Raw genomic sequence first — 16303 nt, forward strand, 5'->3', positions numbered from 1 at the left:
AGCAATGCAGATTCAGTAATGATTGAAAGTTAGTTTAACAATCAAATCACTTATCTGAAGCGAACGACCGTGTCGTCTAAGTGCACATTAATTGCTAGAACCGGCTGAAGTTGAATCCGAATTTCCAAACATGAATTATGAACGACTGCGTCAAGATTCCATGAAGGCATCAGTCCTTAGTAATATCTACCAAGCAAAATCTCATCCAATAATAGACTAACCCTTTGAACTCATTGAGTGCTGTAAGTCACCCTCCAACCCCATCGCCTACCTCTTTAGGGAGTCCATACACATCAGCCCATCCACCCCGTATTTACGCCCTGCAGGGAATAGAAAATTTTCATATGATATCTTGAAATTGTTACCACTATCCAATCCCATAATCCCCAAAATCAAATTGAGAAAATCATTTTTCTTTCTATCTGATCCACAGTCATCCCTTTCGTTATAAAGTTGAGTTGTTAGTTTTCCAAGTATATGATCCGATACCCCTACCTATTTTTATTGATTTGTATGCCTTATTACTTCAGTGTTATATGAAAACTTTCAAATTATTTAAACAGTAGAAATATGACAGAAATAAATATCAATGTGCAGAAATGAAATAATGAAGATAACGAATATTGATCAATATTAGAAAATTGATTGCAATTAAGATGACTGTTTTTCATTCTGTAAAGAAGTTGTAGAATTTAAACAATTCAACATAATGAACATATGTTTATATCTTGTTCTACAACTCTAACACTTTGGAATAATCTTAGCATACATATTTACAAATAACATCATAAGGAATTGGTTTTAATGTTACTAATGTTATTTTTGGTGAAACGCCTCTCAGTTTGTGTGATAAAGTTAATAATTTCATAATACTGTATACCAAAAAATAATACATTTTCAATAGTTCAAAACAAAAACAAAAAATGTCATAAATCCAAAATCGAGAACAGCTACGGCAAACACGGATCCTCGCACACCAGAGGTTGATCAGGTGTGTAGGAGGAGTAAGCATCCTCAGTTAACTGGCCACACAAGTCATGCGCCCTATATCTTGATCAGGTCAATGGAGTAATCGAAAATGATAAGAGAAAATTCGGTTTTCCATATATTTTTCAATTTGCCAGTGTTTATTAGTTCCGATATACAAACAGACAGAAATATGTTCATAAATAGTTACTATTCTGCAAATTCAGACAAAATTTGTATAGAATCACAAGTAGATTTATCTACAAATTATATCTGCTCTAATCCATCCATCCATCCTTTGGTATTAAAGAGAGTGACTTTGAAATGACCTTGACATAAAAACTAGAACTGCGACACCCATTTTTTTAATTGTCTAAAAAGAAAGGTGAAGATACTGATCTCATAACTCCTATAAGCATTACAAAATAGAGTCGGGCAAACACGGACCCCTGCATATACCAGAGGTGCGATCATGTGCCTAGGAGGAGTAAGCATACCCTGTCGACCGGTCACACCCGCCGTGAGCCCTATATCTTGATCAGGTAAATGGAGTTATCCGTAGTCAATATCAGTGTGCCAAGATCAGCCTAACAATCGATATGAAACTCGTCAGACAGCATTTGACCCAATGATAGGTTGTGTTGGCAAATTAGATTGTTATAACGACCATACAATTTGCGAAATGCTGATTTTAAACGAGACGATTGAAACTCTGCATCATGATATTGTTTGTCAGTAGCTCTCCTCGATTTACAAACTGATCATACGCAGAACAAACTCTTGTGTATCGAATCAATTAAGAGATATACATACCATATGCAGGCTGGTGACAATGGAATATTGCTACATAAATATTGGAAATTGACGATGGAGAAGCTGAAATCATCCCGTGTATCATAAAGTTGAGTTGTTAGTTTGTCGTTAATATAAGAATAAGAATGTACATACATTATATCCTTGTCACATACAAAATGGTATTATATCTCAACTTGTCCAATCAATATGTGAAGAATCCATCCTTATGTGAAACAGTTTAACCAAGCTCAGGAATGGACGGATTTACCAAATTCTAGGGACAGCTTGGTCTACTTTATTATGTAAAAATCTATTAAAGGTCGGGATGACAGAAATCTGTGGACCAACATTATTTCTAGTAAGGGATTAGAAGGGAATCGAATCATTTTAAGGGACGGACTAACCGAGCTGGTTTTGCTATGGGACGGATTGACTGGTATTTTTATAAACCTTGACCTAGATTTTCGTAACACCGTAGACACAACTAGAACTTCACAAAATTACATGAGAAATCAATAAATTTCTTTGACGCCAATTTGGAAAATGTTCAATAGGAAATCATGAATTACGCATGGGTAGCCACGGATAAGCAGGAAGATCTGTAACAATGGGTATGTACACAATATTCGATATGCTTGACCTAATTCATCACGATGTTCCCTAGCAGCAACACAGGATATGCTTACTTTCGCTTTTCATTTAACGAATGAAAGTCATTTTTTATAAACCGTGAAGCGATGTATAAAATAGGATTCAACTGTTCCAACTTTGAGTAAAAATTACTTTCCTTCCTTATAATTTGATTTAGTAAACTGTGATTGATATCATTTGAGGAATAATTCTAAAGAAAGTATGAATTTTATATGACGCGGATCAATATTGCCGTAGCAATAAAATCGAAAAAGAACCGTCTAACATATTGTGACGACATTCCTAAGACGTCATGTAGCGGAACTACACGACAATTTTCTGTATGTATATCTTTAAAATGCTGATCGGGTTAAATGATCGCGTGTTACAAATGTGATATAATCTCGAATTAGAGCATTCATGAATATCCATTCTTCTACATACAAGACTAGGGTTGCAATATGACTTCTAAAGCCCCTATTCGTAATGATTTTTTATTTAATCCCGTGGGGATCCGGGTTAGAATAGGTCCTCAGTACCCCCTTGCTTGTCAGTTGTAAGAGGCGACTAAATGGGCGGTCCTTCGGACGAGACCGCAAAAACCGTGGTCCCGTGTCACAGCAGGTGTGGCACAATAAAGATCCCTCTCTGCTCAATGACCATAAGCGCCGATTTTGCAGCCCTTCACCAGCAGTGGTGACGTCTCCATATGAGTGAAATATTCTCGAGAGGGACGTAAAACAATATTCAATCAATCAATTTACTGTAGCTAAAACAACAAGATAAAAATTGGAACCCCCCTCCCCAGAGATGCATGCAGTCCTGTGGTTGAAAATCTCGAGAGAAGCATCGTTTCAGTGAATTTCTGTCGGCTGTGGCTTCAGTACTACGGACGTGGTCTGTTTTAAATGACAATGGAAGACCATATCAAGTTGTTCTTCAGTTAGGATGTATATTTTTATTAGGGAATTCATATCGTAACACATGCTAAATGAATTAGGTTGATTGTTGCTTGGTTGTGTATTGTTTAATGTCCAGGTCGACAAGTTTTCATTCATATGGAGACGTCATCATCGCCATTGAAGGACTGAAATATATAAGTCTATATATGCTCGGTATTTACGGCCTTTGGGCAGGGGGATCTTTATCGTGCCACACCTGCTGTGACACGGGGCCTCGTTTTTTGCGTTCTTATCTGAAGGACCGCCCCATTTAGTCGCCTTTTATGACAAGCAAGGGATACTGAGGATTGCTATTCTAACCCGGGTCCCCACTGGAAAATAAACTAGGAACACAAATGGAGCATATTTCTTTATGTAGATACTCAAGATTGTTCAATGATTTTCCAGCGTATGAAACTACAGTGGCAGAAGAAGACATTATTAAAGTCAGTGACAAGGATGGAAACGTCATGGAGCTGCTGGAATCAGGGGGACAATACCTTAGTGCCCGAGGTGTCATTGCAGGAAAGTTCCCAAACCCAAAGACCAATTTTCCACGGATGAAAGCGATGAATGTCAGATCAGATGACATTTTTGTCTGTGCTTATCCCAAAGCAGGTATGTCTATAGTATGCCACTTCTTGTCAAGTGTTCGATGTGTAAATATTCTTAAGGTTGTGATATTTATATGTAAATTGCAATTTAGCTCTCTTTGAAAGGACTAAATGGTGTATGAGCCATTATATACCCCTTTTTCGGAATGTGAACTTGAAAATTTAAGCTATTTCTATATATCAATGAATATAAGAGTTTTCCTTATATATTATATATATATATATATATATGTGTGTATATATATATATATATATATATATATATATATATATATATATACATATGTTCTTTTTTTATTTTCGTGTATGAGCTAAGACAGCAAAAAGTCATGATTACAAAGCCTACAGTGTTGATATGTTGAAGTGAAAATTGCTTATATCTAAAGGGGGCATAAAATGGCCCATACCGCACTTAGTCCTTTGATCTGCCATGTGCAGCTAGGCACGAAACAGAGATGAGTCTAATAAAAAGAACATTGTAAACGCAGAAAAGATTTATGAATCACAGTTATTTACTACATTTTGTTGTCTCTGAAAGGAACTCACTGGACGTGGGAGATCATCAGTATGATTCTTCAACAGAGTGCGGAGTACCACCCTAAAGAAAAGGCAACTCATATGTTGGAGTTCCACACCCCGGAAGTGCTAGAGTCCTTGACGTCACCACGAATTTTAAATACACACCTGCTGCCAAATAGTATACCTGACCAATTCTCTCAGAAACGTTGCAAAATGGTTTTTGTTCAGCGCAACCCAAAAGACATCGCAGTGTCATTTTATCACCATTGTACGCTTAAATTGATGAAGTTCTCTGGATCCTTCGTCCAATTTATGGACTTCTTTATGGAGAAACACGGACCAAGTAAAATATACCGATGAAACGAATTAATACGTGTGTTTTTTCTTAAGTTTCAAGTAATCACAGTACTATAAGTAAACACTGTGGAACAGCTCTTAGAATTATAACCCTAATATCAGATTTTTTATCAACCTGTCATTAAACAAAATGATTTTTCTTAGTGTATTTCTGCGCATGGCCAACTTACACATCAGATTGGGGAAACTATATTAAAGAACATGCAGATCACCCGGTTCATTGCATCATGTATGAAGACCTACATCAGGTGAAGTAATATCTACTATCTAATAATTTTCTGTGCCATTAGGTTGCATTTTACATTTTAAAATTCTTTAGAATTGAATCACCAATAAGGCATCGAAAAAGTTGTATCTGGATTCTATCCTTCACAGGAAAGAGGGGTAACGATTTTGTTTTCTAAATTTTTTCATTTCATTTTATACAGGTGTAAAATATCACAGAATGTCATTATTCTAAATTTAAAATCACAAATTGAAACCTGACATAATCAGTATCACTATGCAATTATAACAACGAAAGAATAACTAAAATGGATAAATGACATATAATGATGGATAACCCATAAGAACTGAAATTAGCTTATTTCCATTGGGGTCCTTACAATTACATAATAAATATGATGAACAGACAAAAGCTGTAAACAATATAAGACTAATATAGGATTTTTGGTAAGTTTTGATTAATAAATGCATAATTGTGTTAAAAATGACATGTTTCGGACTTATTCTTAAATAGAAAACTAGAATTTAATAAATATGTACCATTGAATTCATACCTTCATAAAAAATGGAGTTACAAGGAAAAGCACAGGATTTCTACGAAGTTACCGTAAATTAAAGGAGTAATTGTGAATTTCATCGCTGTATAATCAAGGTGTCTGATGAATTACAGCATTCCTCTAGATGGATCTGGGCAAATAACGTACTTTCATTGAACATTTAATTATATGTATTTGATAGGATGCAATCAGTGAAATACAGCGTTTGGCTGCCTTCTTGGATAAACCATGTGACGATGAATTGGCCAGACAGATTGCTGAAAAATGCTCTTTTCAAAATCTAAAGAACGCCGCTTCAAATATTAAGGAAGGAGAAGAGAAGATGAATATGAATGTTTTCAGAAAAGGTCAGCCTTTCATTCATGCAAAACTTTTGAATTAGTACATGTACATTGATATATTCATTTCAGAAGAAAATGCACAAAGATTTTATTAAAAGTTTCTAAATTAATGCATAAATGGATCATGAATGGGAAAGGTAACAGTGCAAACGAGAAACTTGGGCCAATGGCTTTCTTAAAATTAAGATTTCTGCTAGGTTTGCTTTTAAAAGCTTGAATTAAGTGACATATAATTTAGGAAAACTAGTTCTTGCACCCGTATATCACGATAATGAAGTAATAATTAGTTCATGACCTCGTAAATAGTAATAATTTATCTTATTTTTATTTGTTAGGAAAAGTCGGCGACTGGAAAAACCATTTTACTGTTGCTCTAAACGAGGAGTTTGACCAGTATCTACAACGCCACAAAACAACCGTAGAATATAAATTTGAAACTTACCGGTAGTAATTTTGTCCAGTCTTTGTATAACAGAACAAGATTAAAGATGATTTTATGTCTATTATTTTTTATTTTATTGTCCATGTCCATTATGTATTATGTTCAGTCTTTATATACCAGAACAAGATGAAAGATGATTTTAGTAATGTCCATCATTTATAGGTTGAACTATGATACAGATAATTGGACAACCCATTTGTCTTTTTGAGTTTTTTCTTCCTTTCATCATCAAAAGGGAGAATAGCCATATTCATCTTTACAATACGACTATCTTCTGTGTCGTTTTTTTTTTTTATGCATTCGATTGATTCCCTTAAAAGAGTAACCGGAAGCAGTGTTTTGAATCTCTTCACTACACACACAGAGAGAGAGAGAGAGAGAGAGAGAGAGAGAGAAACAGCTCTATTTCTACACAAATTGAATGTGGAAAAAATAAAGAACAGTGAAATTATAATAGATGAATAAAAAATAAAAGCAACCCTATTTCTACATAAAACGAGCAAAACCCACCCTCTACAATAAACTACAGGACTGGGTTTCGGTTGATTTTTTCGTAAGGGTACAAATATATGTTAAAGAATATAGGGTGTGTTGATTGGGGATCCATCTTCATAAGAATGTCCGTTAAATCCGACAGTGAGTTCATTGCGTGTAACAGAAATGTCTAATGATTCTAATGAAGCACGTTGAGTCTCAGTGGGCACAATTTATCATTTACTTGTTGGTATATCTGTAGATATATGAAGCACAGAGAACTTCATTATTTACGGATACCCAATCCCACACCGGCCCGGGGTTGAACTCGCTAGCTTGGGAACCAAACCTCCTAGCAACGCGTGTCCAGCGCTCAGACCAGAAGACCATCTAGGCCAAAAATAAGTAAACAAAAATACTCGCTTTCGGTGACATGAAAATTTCGCCACGCTATCACACTCTACGTGATCATTTGAGTTCGAGCTAGTTGACGTAAATTTTAGAGGATCATATAAGAATGCGAAATATTTTTTGTCTAGGATTTAGAACACCATTGAGGTTTTTAATTCAGAACGAAATGCAACGCGGAGACAAATGGGTCTACTTCTCTCTATATTGTAAGATAAAGGTGAAGATAACGAACAGTGATCAATCTCATAAGACCTATAAGAAGTACAAAATAGATTTCTTTCTTGTGCCGATTGTGTACCAGAATCATGTCTCTTCGACAGGCCATTATGTTTACAGAGAAATTTCCAACAGATTCTATAACGTTTGTGACTTCAACTCCGTAGATTCTAATATCAGGTACTAAATATATGACTATTTCAGATCATAAATATTTAGAAATTTTAGTTGTCAAGATACGTTATTCCAAGAAGCTTTTTGCTATTTACTCAGTGTACACCCAAGAAAAAGTGTTAAATTCATGTTCGGAAACATTGTAGGTATTCTTGATCATCAAGTCTTATATGTACTCAATCTTATATGATTATACTATTACTGATAACTGTAAGGATCAGGAATGAACCCATGCTTCTTTCAGGTTTATAATGAACTTTGAAACCGGTGATATATATATATATATATATATATATATATATATATATATATAGGCCAAATGGGAAATGCAAATTACATCTAAATCCTGAAACCATGTCTATTAATGTATATTGTATAATGCACATGTCACAATAATAAACAATTAACTTTCTTTATACTTGTATATTCGAATGATACTCTATAGGTTTACAACTACATTTGTTCTGTTAGCTACCAAAGATTTTTCCACTCATAGAGACATCACCAGTTTGTGTTTGAAATGCTATACATTTTGAACCTATGCAGGGTTATAGCAGTGGCGAAGGGGGGGGGGGTCATTATCGTGCCAATGCCTACAGTGACACGGTACATTACTTTTAAGGTCATACCTGAGAGACTTCTAATGTCAAACATTTGGCAAAGGAAGTCGCTACCTATGATAAACATCTATGATTTGACAGGGGATGCTTACTCCTCCTAGGCACCTGATCCCGTCTCTGGTATATCCAGGGGTCCGTGTTTGCCCAACTCTCTGTTTTGTATCGCTTATAGGAGTTATGAGATTGATCACTGTTCGTTATATTCGCCTTTTACGGTGCCCAGACCTCTAGGTTGTGAAGCGAGCACCTTAACCACTTAACTACCACAGCTGTGACGTTAACACAATCCCTCTGAACGTTCGAGTACCCATGATATGTGCAATACAGATATTTACACAAATTGCAGACACCCGGAGGGACGGTGGTCAATAGCATGCATATAAACATCATGTTTGTTTTGTATCATAATCCTGTGGAAAAACTAGAATAAAGTATGAATTACTGTTCCTTTATATATCAACAAATTACGAAAGTACAATAAAACAGGAGACAAAAACTTTATTGCACAGTACATAATCTAATATCAACTATCGGCAAGCACTGCATGGATAAAGTTTGACACAAATCATGTCATATATAAAGGTTATGTCAACAAAAGTAAATAAAAATTAAAGTCTTTAGTCCGCACTTCAGTACTGCGTTTTGATTGACTGTGTAAATATCTGGTTAACACCAACTGGAATTTTCCTTAACCATAATTTTACTTTTATTAACACCTACTGAAATCTTCGTTAACCAAAATTTTACTTTTGTTAACACCTACTGAAATATTCCTTAACCAAAATTTTACTGTTTGTCAACACGTACAGAGATTTTCTTTAACCTAAACACCTGAGATCTTCCTTCACCCAAATTTTATTGTTTGTTACAACCCACCCTCTTTGTGTATCATCACCTACTGACATCTTTCGTGTTTGCTATTATCTACTGAATTTTTTTAAACGTAAAGCTATTAGAATTTCTTTTGTTAACAATTACCTACTTTTCTGTTTGTTAACAATTAGGCCTACTGAAATTCTCTGAATGTTAACACTACATTCTGTTTTGGGTTGCTTTTTTGGGTTTTTTTTTTTTTTTTTTTTTTTTTTTTTGCATTTGTTTTTTTATATGGGGTTTTTAAATGGGGGGAGGGGGGTATTTGTTTTTGGTGGGTTTGTTTTTGGAAGGGGGGGGGGAGTATTAGTGATTGGTAGTAACTGTCCATACGTACTGCTGTTACTAATGAAGAAAATAAGAATATGCGAACCCTTCAATATCAGGAGATAATAATTACATTATGGTAGTCTTCATTTGAACAAATATTTAGTGACTATTCATTTGGGGATTTTCATACCTGTATGCTAATCCCAAAATAAACAGTCATTAATCCGTTAATCAAATGAAGACTACCATGTAACCTACTTTTCGTTGTGTCAAACGAACGTATAAACATGCTATACTTGTTGCATACAAATTGTTATATTGCATCTCAACGCGTCCAATGAATATGTGAAGAATGAAAAGGTGAAATTCCTATAAAGAATACACCCTGGACATATCAGAGGTGGGATCTGATGCCTATATGAGGAGTAAGCAATCCATGTCGACCAGTCACACCGTCATGGGGCCCATATCTTGATCAGGTAAACGGATTAATCCGTAATCAAAATTAGTGTGCCAAGAACAGCCTTGTGGAACAGTTTAACCAAGTTCAAGGGACGGATTGACCAATATCGGGGTTGGTTTGACCAAATTCTGGGAACAGTTAACCAACTTTAAACCGGAGAGGGGTTGACCAACATTATTTATCAAATTAGGGGACGATTTAGATAACCAAAGTTATTTGTAAGGGACGGATTGACTAAAATGAGGAGGTGATTTAATCATTTTGGGACGGATTGACCGGACTAGCTTTGCTAAGGAACGGATTGACTAGTATTCGTCTAAACTTTTGACCTAGATTTTCTACTATCAATATGAAATAATTATGGCTTTATGCAGGTGTAGGTTCTAGATAACCAGTAATATCGGTAACAATGGGTATGTATACAATATTCAATATGTTAGTTGATCATGCAAATGATCCGTTTTCTTTAAATAAATCCTGTTCCCTAGAAGCAACATATAGCTGAGTGATCCGATACTCCTCTGACTCTTTCCCTCTCTTATTATTGTGACAAGTAAGAGTCAGAGGAATCTCAGAATAGAGCATGAACGTGGTGTCCTACAACACTAAGGTTGCAATAAGACGTCTATGTTCTTCGTGATTTATAATGCAAGATATAAAAAACACAAGATTTCCTCCCAGAGCTGCATGCAGTCTTATGGTTATTCTTAGACATTACGAAATCTGTTACAAAATCCTCACATGATTTGTAAGAGAATTTTTATGCATACATGTATGTATAAAAAAAGTCCCAGGGAAATAAGTTTTTGGCAAATCTTGGATTTGAACCAGGGTCATGATAGTCTTGTATTTTTAGCCTTGTGCATTATCTAGACCATTTATGGTTGCATTGTTATTACGCAATAGTTCTTTAAATCTTCACACTCACGTTATTCTGCACTCTTATGTAAAAGATTTTTGTTTATGTTTCAGAATATTGTAATATGTGCAAGTGTAGAATGCTATTGTTCTAAATTTTTGAATTTGTCAGCACTTAGAGATCTCGTGTAGCACCACTGTTTTGAAAAAATAAGCAGGTAGGTTGCAAACAAAGACGTTCTCCTCTTTAAAGTACCACTACAGATCAGTCTGTGCTGCATTATTACAATTGTGTGTTTGTCTGTCGTTTGGAGACGTTCCTATCAGTGTTTCGATCCCTATCCGGATTCATCACCATGACGTCATATTTTACATAAAGTGCAGTAAAACTGAGACAATAGAATCCAGTTCTTACATGACTGAATTTTTTTGTTTTCAAATTCATCAGAGACATTTTAATTTATATGTTTCTGAATTCGTGTAGAGTTCTGGAGATGAACCGTCAGAAAATTATCTCGAATGAAGCATCGTTTCAATGAATTTCTTTCGGCGAAGGTTGAGTACTACGTACATAGTTTTTTCAAGGGGAAAGTCTCGGTTAAATAAAAGGTATTAACATATATTTTTATTTTGGGATTCATATTGCAACACATGGTACTAAATAAGCTAAGAACACCTGTGCAACGTATTTCTTTTTGGCGTAGATTCGTCTCCCACGTGTTCAAGGTTACTCAATGAATTTCAGTGTATGAAAATACAGTGGCAGAAGAAGACATTATTAAAGTCAGTGACAAGGATGGAAACGTCATGGAGCTGCTGGAAACAGGGGGACAGTACCTCAGTGCCCGAGGTGTCATTGCGGGAAATTATCCAAATCCTAAAACCAATTTCCCACGATTAAAAGCAATGAATGTCAAATCAGATGACATTTTTCTCTGTGCTTATCCTAAAGCAGGTGAGTCCGTAGTCGGTCTCTTATTGTTAAATATCATCTCGAACAAAGCATCGTTTCAGTGAATTTCTCTTGCAAACAAATTCTCTGGTCGTTATAACAATCTAGTTTGCCAATACAACCTATCATTGGGTCAAACTCTGTCCGATTTGTTTCATACCGATTGTTAAGCCGTTCCTGGGAACACTGATTTTGACTACATTTACTCCGTTTACCAGATCAAGATATAGGGCTCACGGCGGGCGACAGGGGGCGCTTACTCCTCCTAGGCACCTGTTCCCACCTCTAGTATAGCCAGAGGTCCGTGTTTGCCCAACTCTCTATTTTGTATTCCTTACAACAGTTATGAAATTGATGACTGTTCGTTACTTTCTCAAGTAAGTATGTGTAAATCTTCTTAACGTTGTTATACTGTATTCTAAAATGTTTGTATTTTATATTAATTTTGTCATATGAAAAGGTGAATATAATGAACAGTGATCAATCTCATAATTCCTATAAAGGACACCCAGTCCAATAGTACAAATTTAGAGTGGGGCAAACACGGACCCCTTGATTAACCAGTGATGAGATTCGGTGCCTAGGAGGAGTAAGCACCCCCTGTCGACTGGTCACATGAATGACATTTTGTCTCCCTTTTCAAGAAATACAGTAATTTTTATTCGCCAAACATGCGTATGCAGTTACGGACAAAGTAAAAGAGGATCCAAGCAAGAAATTTACATCCTGTTATAGAAGCAGAGCAAATTTATGAATTAGTTATACATTGTACCTACATACGTTTTGTTGTCTTTACAAGGAACTCACTGGACGTGGGAAATCATCAATATGCTTCTTCAACAGAGCGCGGAGTACCACTCTAAAGAAAAGGATACCCACATGCTGGAGTTCCACACCCCGGAAGTGTTGGAGTCCTGGACCTCGCCCCGAGTTTTTAACACACATTTGCGACCAAATAATTTACCAGACCAATTCTTTAAGAAACGTTGCAAAACAGTTTTTGTTCAGCGTAACCCAAAAGACTTGGCCGTATCATTCTATCACCACTGTTTACTTGTAGCCGTAAAATTCCCTGGATCCTTCTCCCAGTTTATGGATTTCTTCATGGAAAAACACGGACCAAGTAAAGTTTACCTTGAAAAAAAAACCTTGGAACAACGAATCATGATTAAAGATAATTCAACAATACTGTCGTTATACTAGAGTAGTGCTTCCTTAGTAGAAAAGTTTTATATCGTAGAAGGTTAGGTAAATGTAGTTACCCGTTATATGGACTTGAATTCCTGAATGAATATATATATATATATATATATATATATATATATATATATATATATATATATAAACTCTAAACACTTTGTTTATATATATTGTATAGTGTATCACTGCGCATGGCCAACTTACACATCAGATTGGGGAAACTATATTAAAGAACATCCAGACCACCTGGTTCATTGCATCATGTATGAAGACCTACATCAGGTGAAGAAATACATGTATAATATCTAATGATTTTAAAATTATTTAAATCGAATCACCAATAAGGCATGGACAAAGTTGTATCTAGATTCTTTCTATAAGAGGAAAGAGAGGTAAAAAAAAATATGTACTGTTCCTACCTTCATAAAATACAGATACGCACGGGATATATCTGCGCTTCTTCAAAGTTAACGTCATTTTAAACAATTGTGAATTTCATAGCTCTGGAATCGAAAAGATTTCTGACGAGTTATAGTATTGCTCTAGACGGATCTGGACCAATAGCTTCCTTTATTGAATATTTGTAATTATACCGATTGTTAGGCCGTTCTTGGCACGCTGATTTTGACTAGGGATTACTCCGTTTACCTGATCTAGATATAGGGCTCATGGCGGATATGACCGGTCGACAGAGGATGCTTACTCCTTTTAATCACTTGGTCCCACCACCTTTGGTATATCCAGGGATCCGTATTTGCCCAACTCTCTGTTTTGTATTCATTATGGGAGTTATATAAGATTGATCACTGTTCGTTATCTTCAGTCACCTTTCATATATTTGATAGGATGCAATCGGTGAAATACAGCGTTTGGCTGCCTTCTTGGATAAACCATGTGACGATGAATTAGCGAGACAGATTGCAGAAAAGTGCTCTTTTCTAAATCTAAAGAACGCCGCTTTAAATATAAAGGAAGGAGGAGAGAGGATGAATCCGAATTTTTTCAGAAAAGGTCAGTCTTTCATTGATGTACCAAATAAGTTTTCGATAAGTATATAGATACATTTAGAATAATAAATTTATTCAGGTTTTAGAGCTTACCCTTTAGAGAAATTAAGAAGATTAATCGGGGGAGGGGGGATCTTCAACGAGTTGGGCCTCTTTAGACTCCCAGTGGGCGCAGGGCAACGCCCTTCTGGAGGCCCGAGAGGGAGCCCCGTCCTGTCATTGAATTTCAGCACATCATAACCCTTCAGAATGGCTAAAATTGCAAGGAAAAGGCATATTTAACTTATCATATCATGTACTTTTTCACCGTAAATTTCGCAGTTTCTTGTTTGTTTGATTGATTTGGGTTTTACGCCGTTTTGGCAATATTTCAGCCATTTTATGGCGGCTGAAGGAAACTTTTTTTTAAATTGGACAAACATTCCTATTAAAGTTTCCAAAGCAACACATCAATGGATAGGCAACTGTTCAAATGAGGAACTTGGACAGTGTCGTTCTTAGTTTTCTGTTTTTCTTGCTTTTAAAAGCTTGAATGAAGTAATAATTAGTTCATGACCTCGTAAATAATAATAATTTATCTTATTTTTATTTGTCAGGAAAAGTCGGCGACTGGAAAAACCATTTTACTGTTGCTCTAAACGAGGAGTTTGACCAGTATCTACAACGCCACAAAACAGCCGTAGAATATAAATTTGAAATTTAGTAATTTTGTCCAGTCTTTATATAACAGAACAAGATGAAAGATGATTTTATGGCCATTATTTTTTATTTTATTGATTGATTATTGATTATTAATGGATTTTATGTCTATTATGTATTATGTCCAGTCTTTATATACCAGAACAAGATTAAAGATGATTTTAGTAATGTCCATCATTTATAGGTTGAACTATGATACAGATAATTGGACAACCCATTTGTCTTTTTGAGTTTTTTCTTCCTTTCATCATCAAAAGGGAGAATAGCCATATTCATCTTTACAATACGACTATCTTCTGTGTTGGTTTTTTAATGCAACCGATTGATTTCCCTTAAAAGAGTAACAGGAAGCCGGGGTTTTTTCTTTACTTCACCACACACACACACACACACAGAGATAGAGAGCTACAAACGGCTCTGTTTCTACACGGAGGAGTTTACTTCATGTGGAAAAGGTAAAGAACAGTGAAATTATAATGGATAAATAAAAATATGAATAAAAACAACCCTATTTCTACATAAAACGAGCAAAACCCGCCCTCTACAATACACTACAGGACTGGGTTTCGGTTGATTTTTTCGTAAGGGTACAAATATATGTTAAAGAGTATAGGGTGTGTTGATTGGAGGTCCATCTTCATAAGAATGTCCGACAAGTCCTAATGTGACGTAATGATCACGTGTAACAAACATATCTGATGATTCTAATGAAGCCAGTTGAGTTTCAGTGGGCAGAGTTTATGATTTACTTATCGGTATATCTGTAGATATATAAAACAGAACTTCATTATTTATGGATACCCAATTCCACCTAGCCCGGGGTTGAACTCGCTAGCTTGGGAACCAAACCTCCTAGAAACTTGTGACTAACGCGCTCAGTCCAGTAGACCACCTAGGCTAGAAAAAAAAAAATAACAAGAGGCCCAAGGGCCTAGAATCGCTCTTCTGATAAATTGTACAACCCCACCATTTCTATTCTTAGCCTCTTAGTATTCTAAATCTTTAGTTAAATCCTAAGAAATTCAAAAAAAGTAGGTCAATGTGACCTACTTTTTGGTTTACACATTTTGAGAACCCAAGAAATATCAACTGACAAAGTTTGATGATTTTAAGCCAATTAGTATCTGAATATTGAAATATAGCTGTCAAATTCCAATCATAGGTCATGGTGACCTACTTTTTGGTCAGCGAACTCCAAACATGCAAGACCCATCAACTGACAAAGTTTGATGACTGTAGGTCAAATAGTATCTGAAATATATAAATATAGCCGTCCAATTCCAAAAGTAGGTCACAGTGACCTACTTTTTGGTCGAAACCCTTCGAACATGCAAGACCCATCAACTGACAAAGTTTGATGACTGTAGGTCAAATAGTATCTGAAATATATAAATATAGCCGTCCAATTCCAAAAGTAGGTCAAGGTGACCTACTTTTTTGTCGACACACTCCGTAGACTCAAGATGCATCAACTGTCAAAGTTTGATGATTGTAGGTCAATTAGTGACTGAAATATATAAATATAACTGTCAAATGCCAAAAGTAGGTCATAGTGACCTACTGTTTGGTTGATACACTCCGAAGACTCAAGATGCATCAACTGACAAAGTTTGATGATTGTAGGTCAAATAGTGTCTGAAATATAGTAATTTAGCTGTCAAATACCAAAAGTAGGTCACGGTGACCTACTTTTTGGTCG

At 35.7% G+C, this 16303-nt stretch overlaps 1 protein-coding gene across 1 annotated transcript; it reads left to right on the forward strand.

Annotated features, from left to right (window-relative positions):
- The first annotated feature begins 2209 nt into the window (after nucleotides 1-2209).
- LOC125647318 (uncharacterized) lies at nucleotides 2210-14819 on the forward strand. The gene is made up of 12 exons (XM_056141968.1): nucleotides 2210-2372; nucleotides 3741-3950; nucleotides 4485-4808; nucleotides 4967-5070; nucleotides 5786-5951; nucleotides 6281-6392; nucleotides 7070-7083; nucleotides 11492-11701; nucleotides 12498-12821; nucleotides 13077-13180; nucleotides 13744-13909; nucleotides 14502-14819. Exons 1-12 carry the CDS (start codon nucleotides 2369-2371, stop codon nucleotides 14606-14608), a joined length of 1845 nt encoding a protein of 614 aa, XP_055997943.1. The 5' UTR covers nucleotides 2210-2368; the 3' UTR covers nucleotides 14609-14819.
- The last annotated feature ends 1484 nt before the right edge of the window (nucleotides 14820-16303 follow it).

Source organism: Ostrea edulis, chromosome 6 (genome assembly GCF_947568905.1).
Source record: "Ostrea edulis chromosome 6, xbOstEdul1.1, whole genome shotgun sequence".
Taxonomy (NCBI): Eukaryota; Metazoa; Mollusca; class Bivalvia; order Ostreida; family Ostreidae; genus Ostrea; species Ostrea edulis.

Coding starts and splice junctions, on each gene's coding strand:
- LOC125647318 (XM_056141968.1), top strand. Junction 11,702..12,497: donor CTGTGCTTATCCTAAAGCAG/GTGAGTCCGTAG, acceptor TGTCTTTACAAG/GAACTCACTGGACGTGGGAA. Junction 12,822..13,076: donor CATGGAAAAACACGGACCAA/GTAAAGTTTACC, acceptor TATATTGTATAG/TGTATCACTGCGCATGGCCA.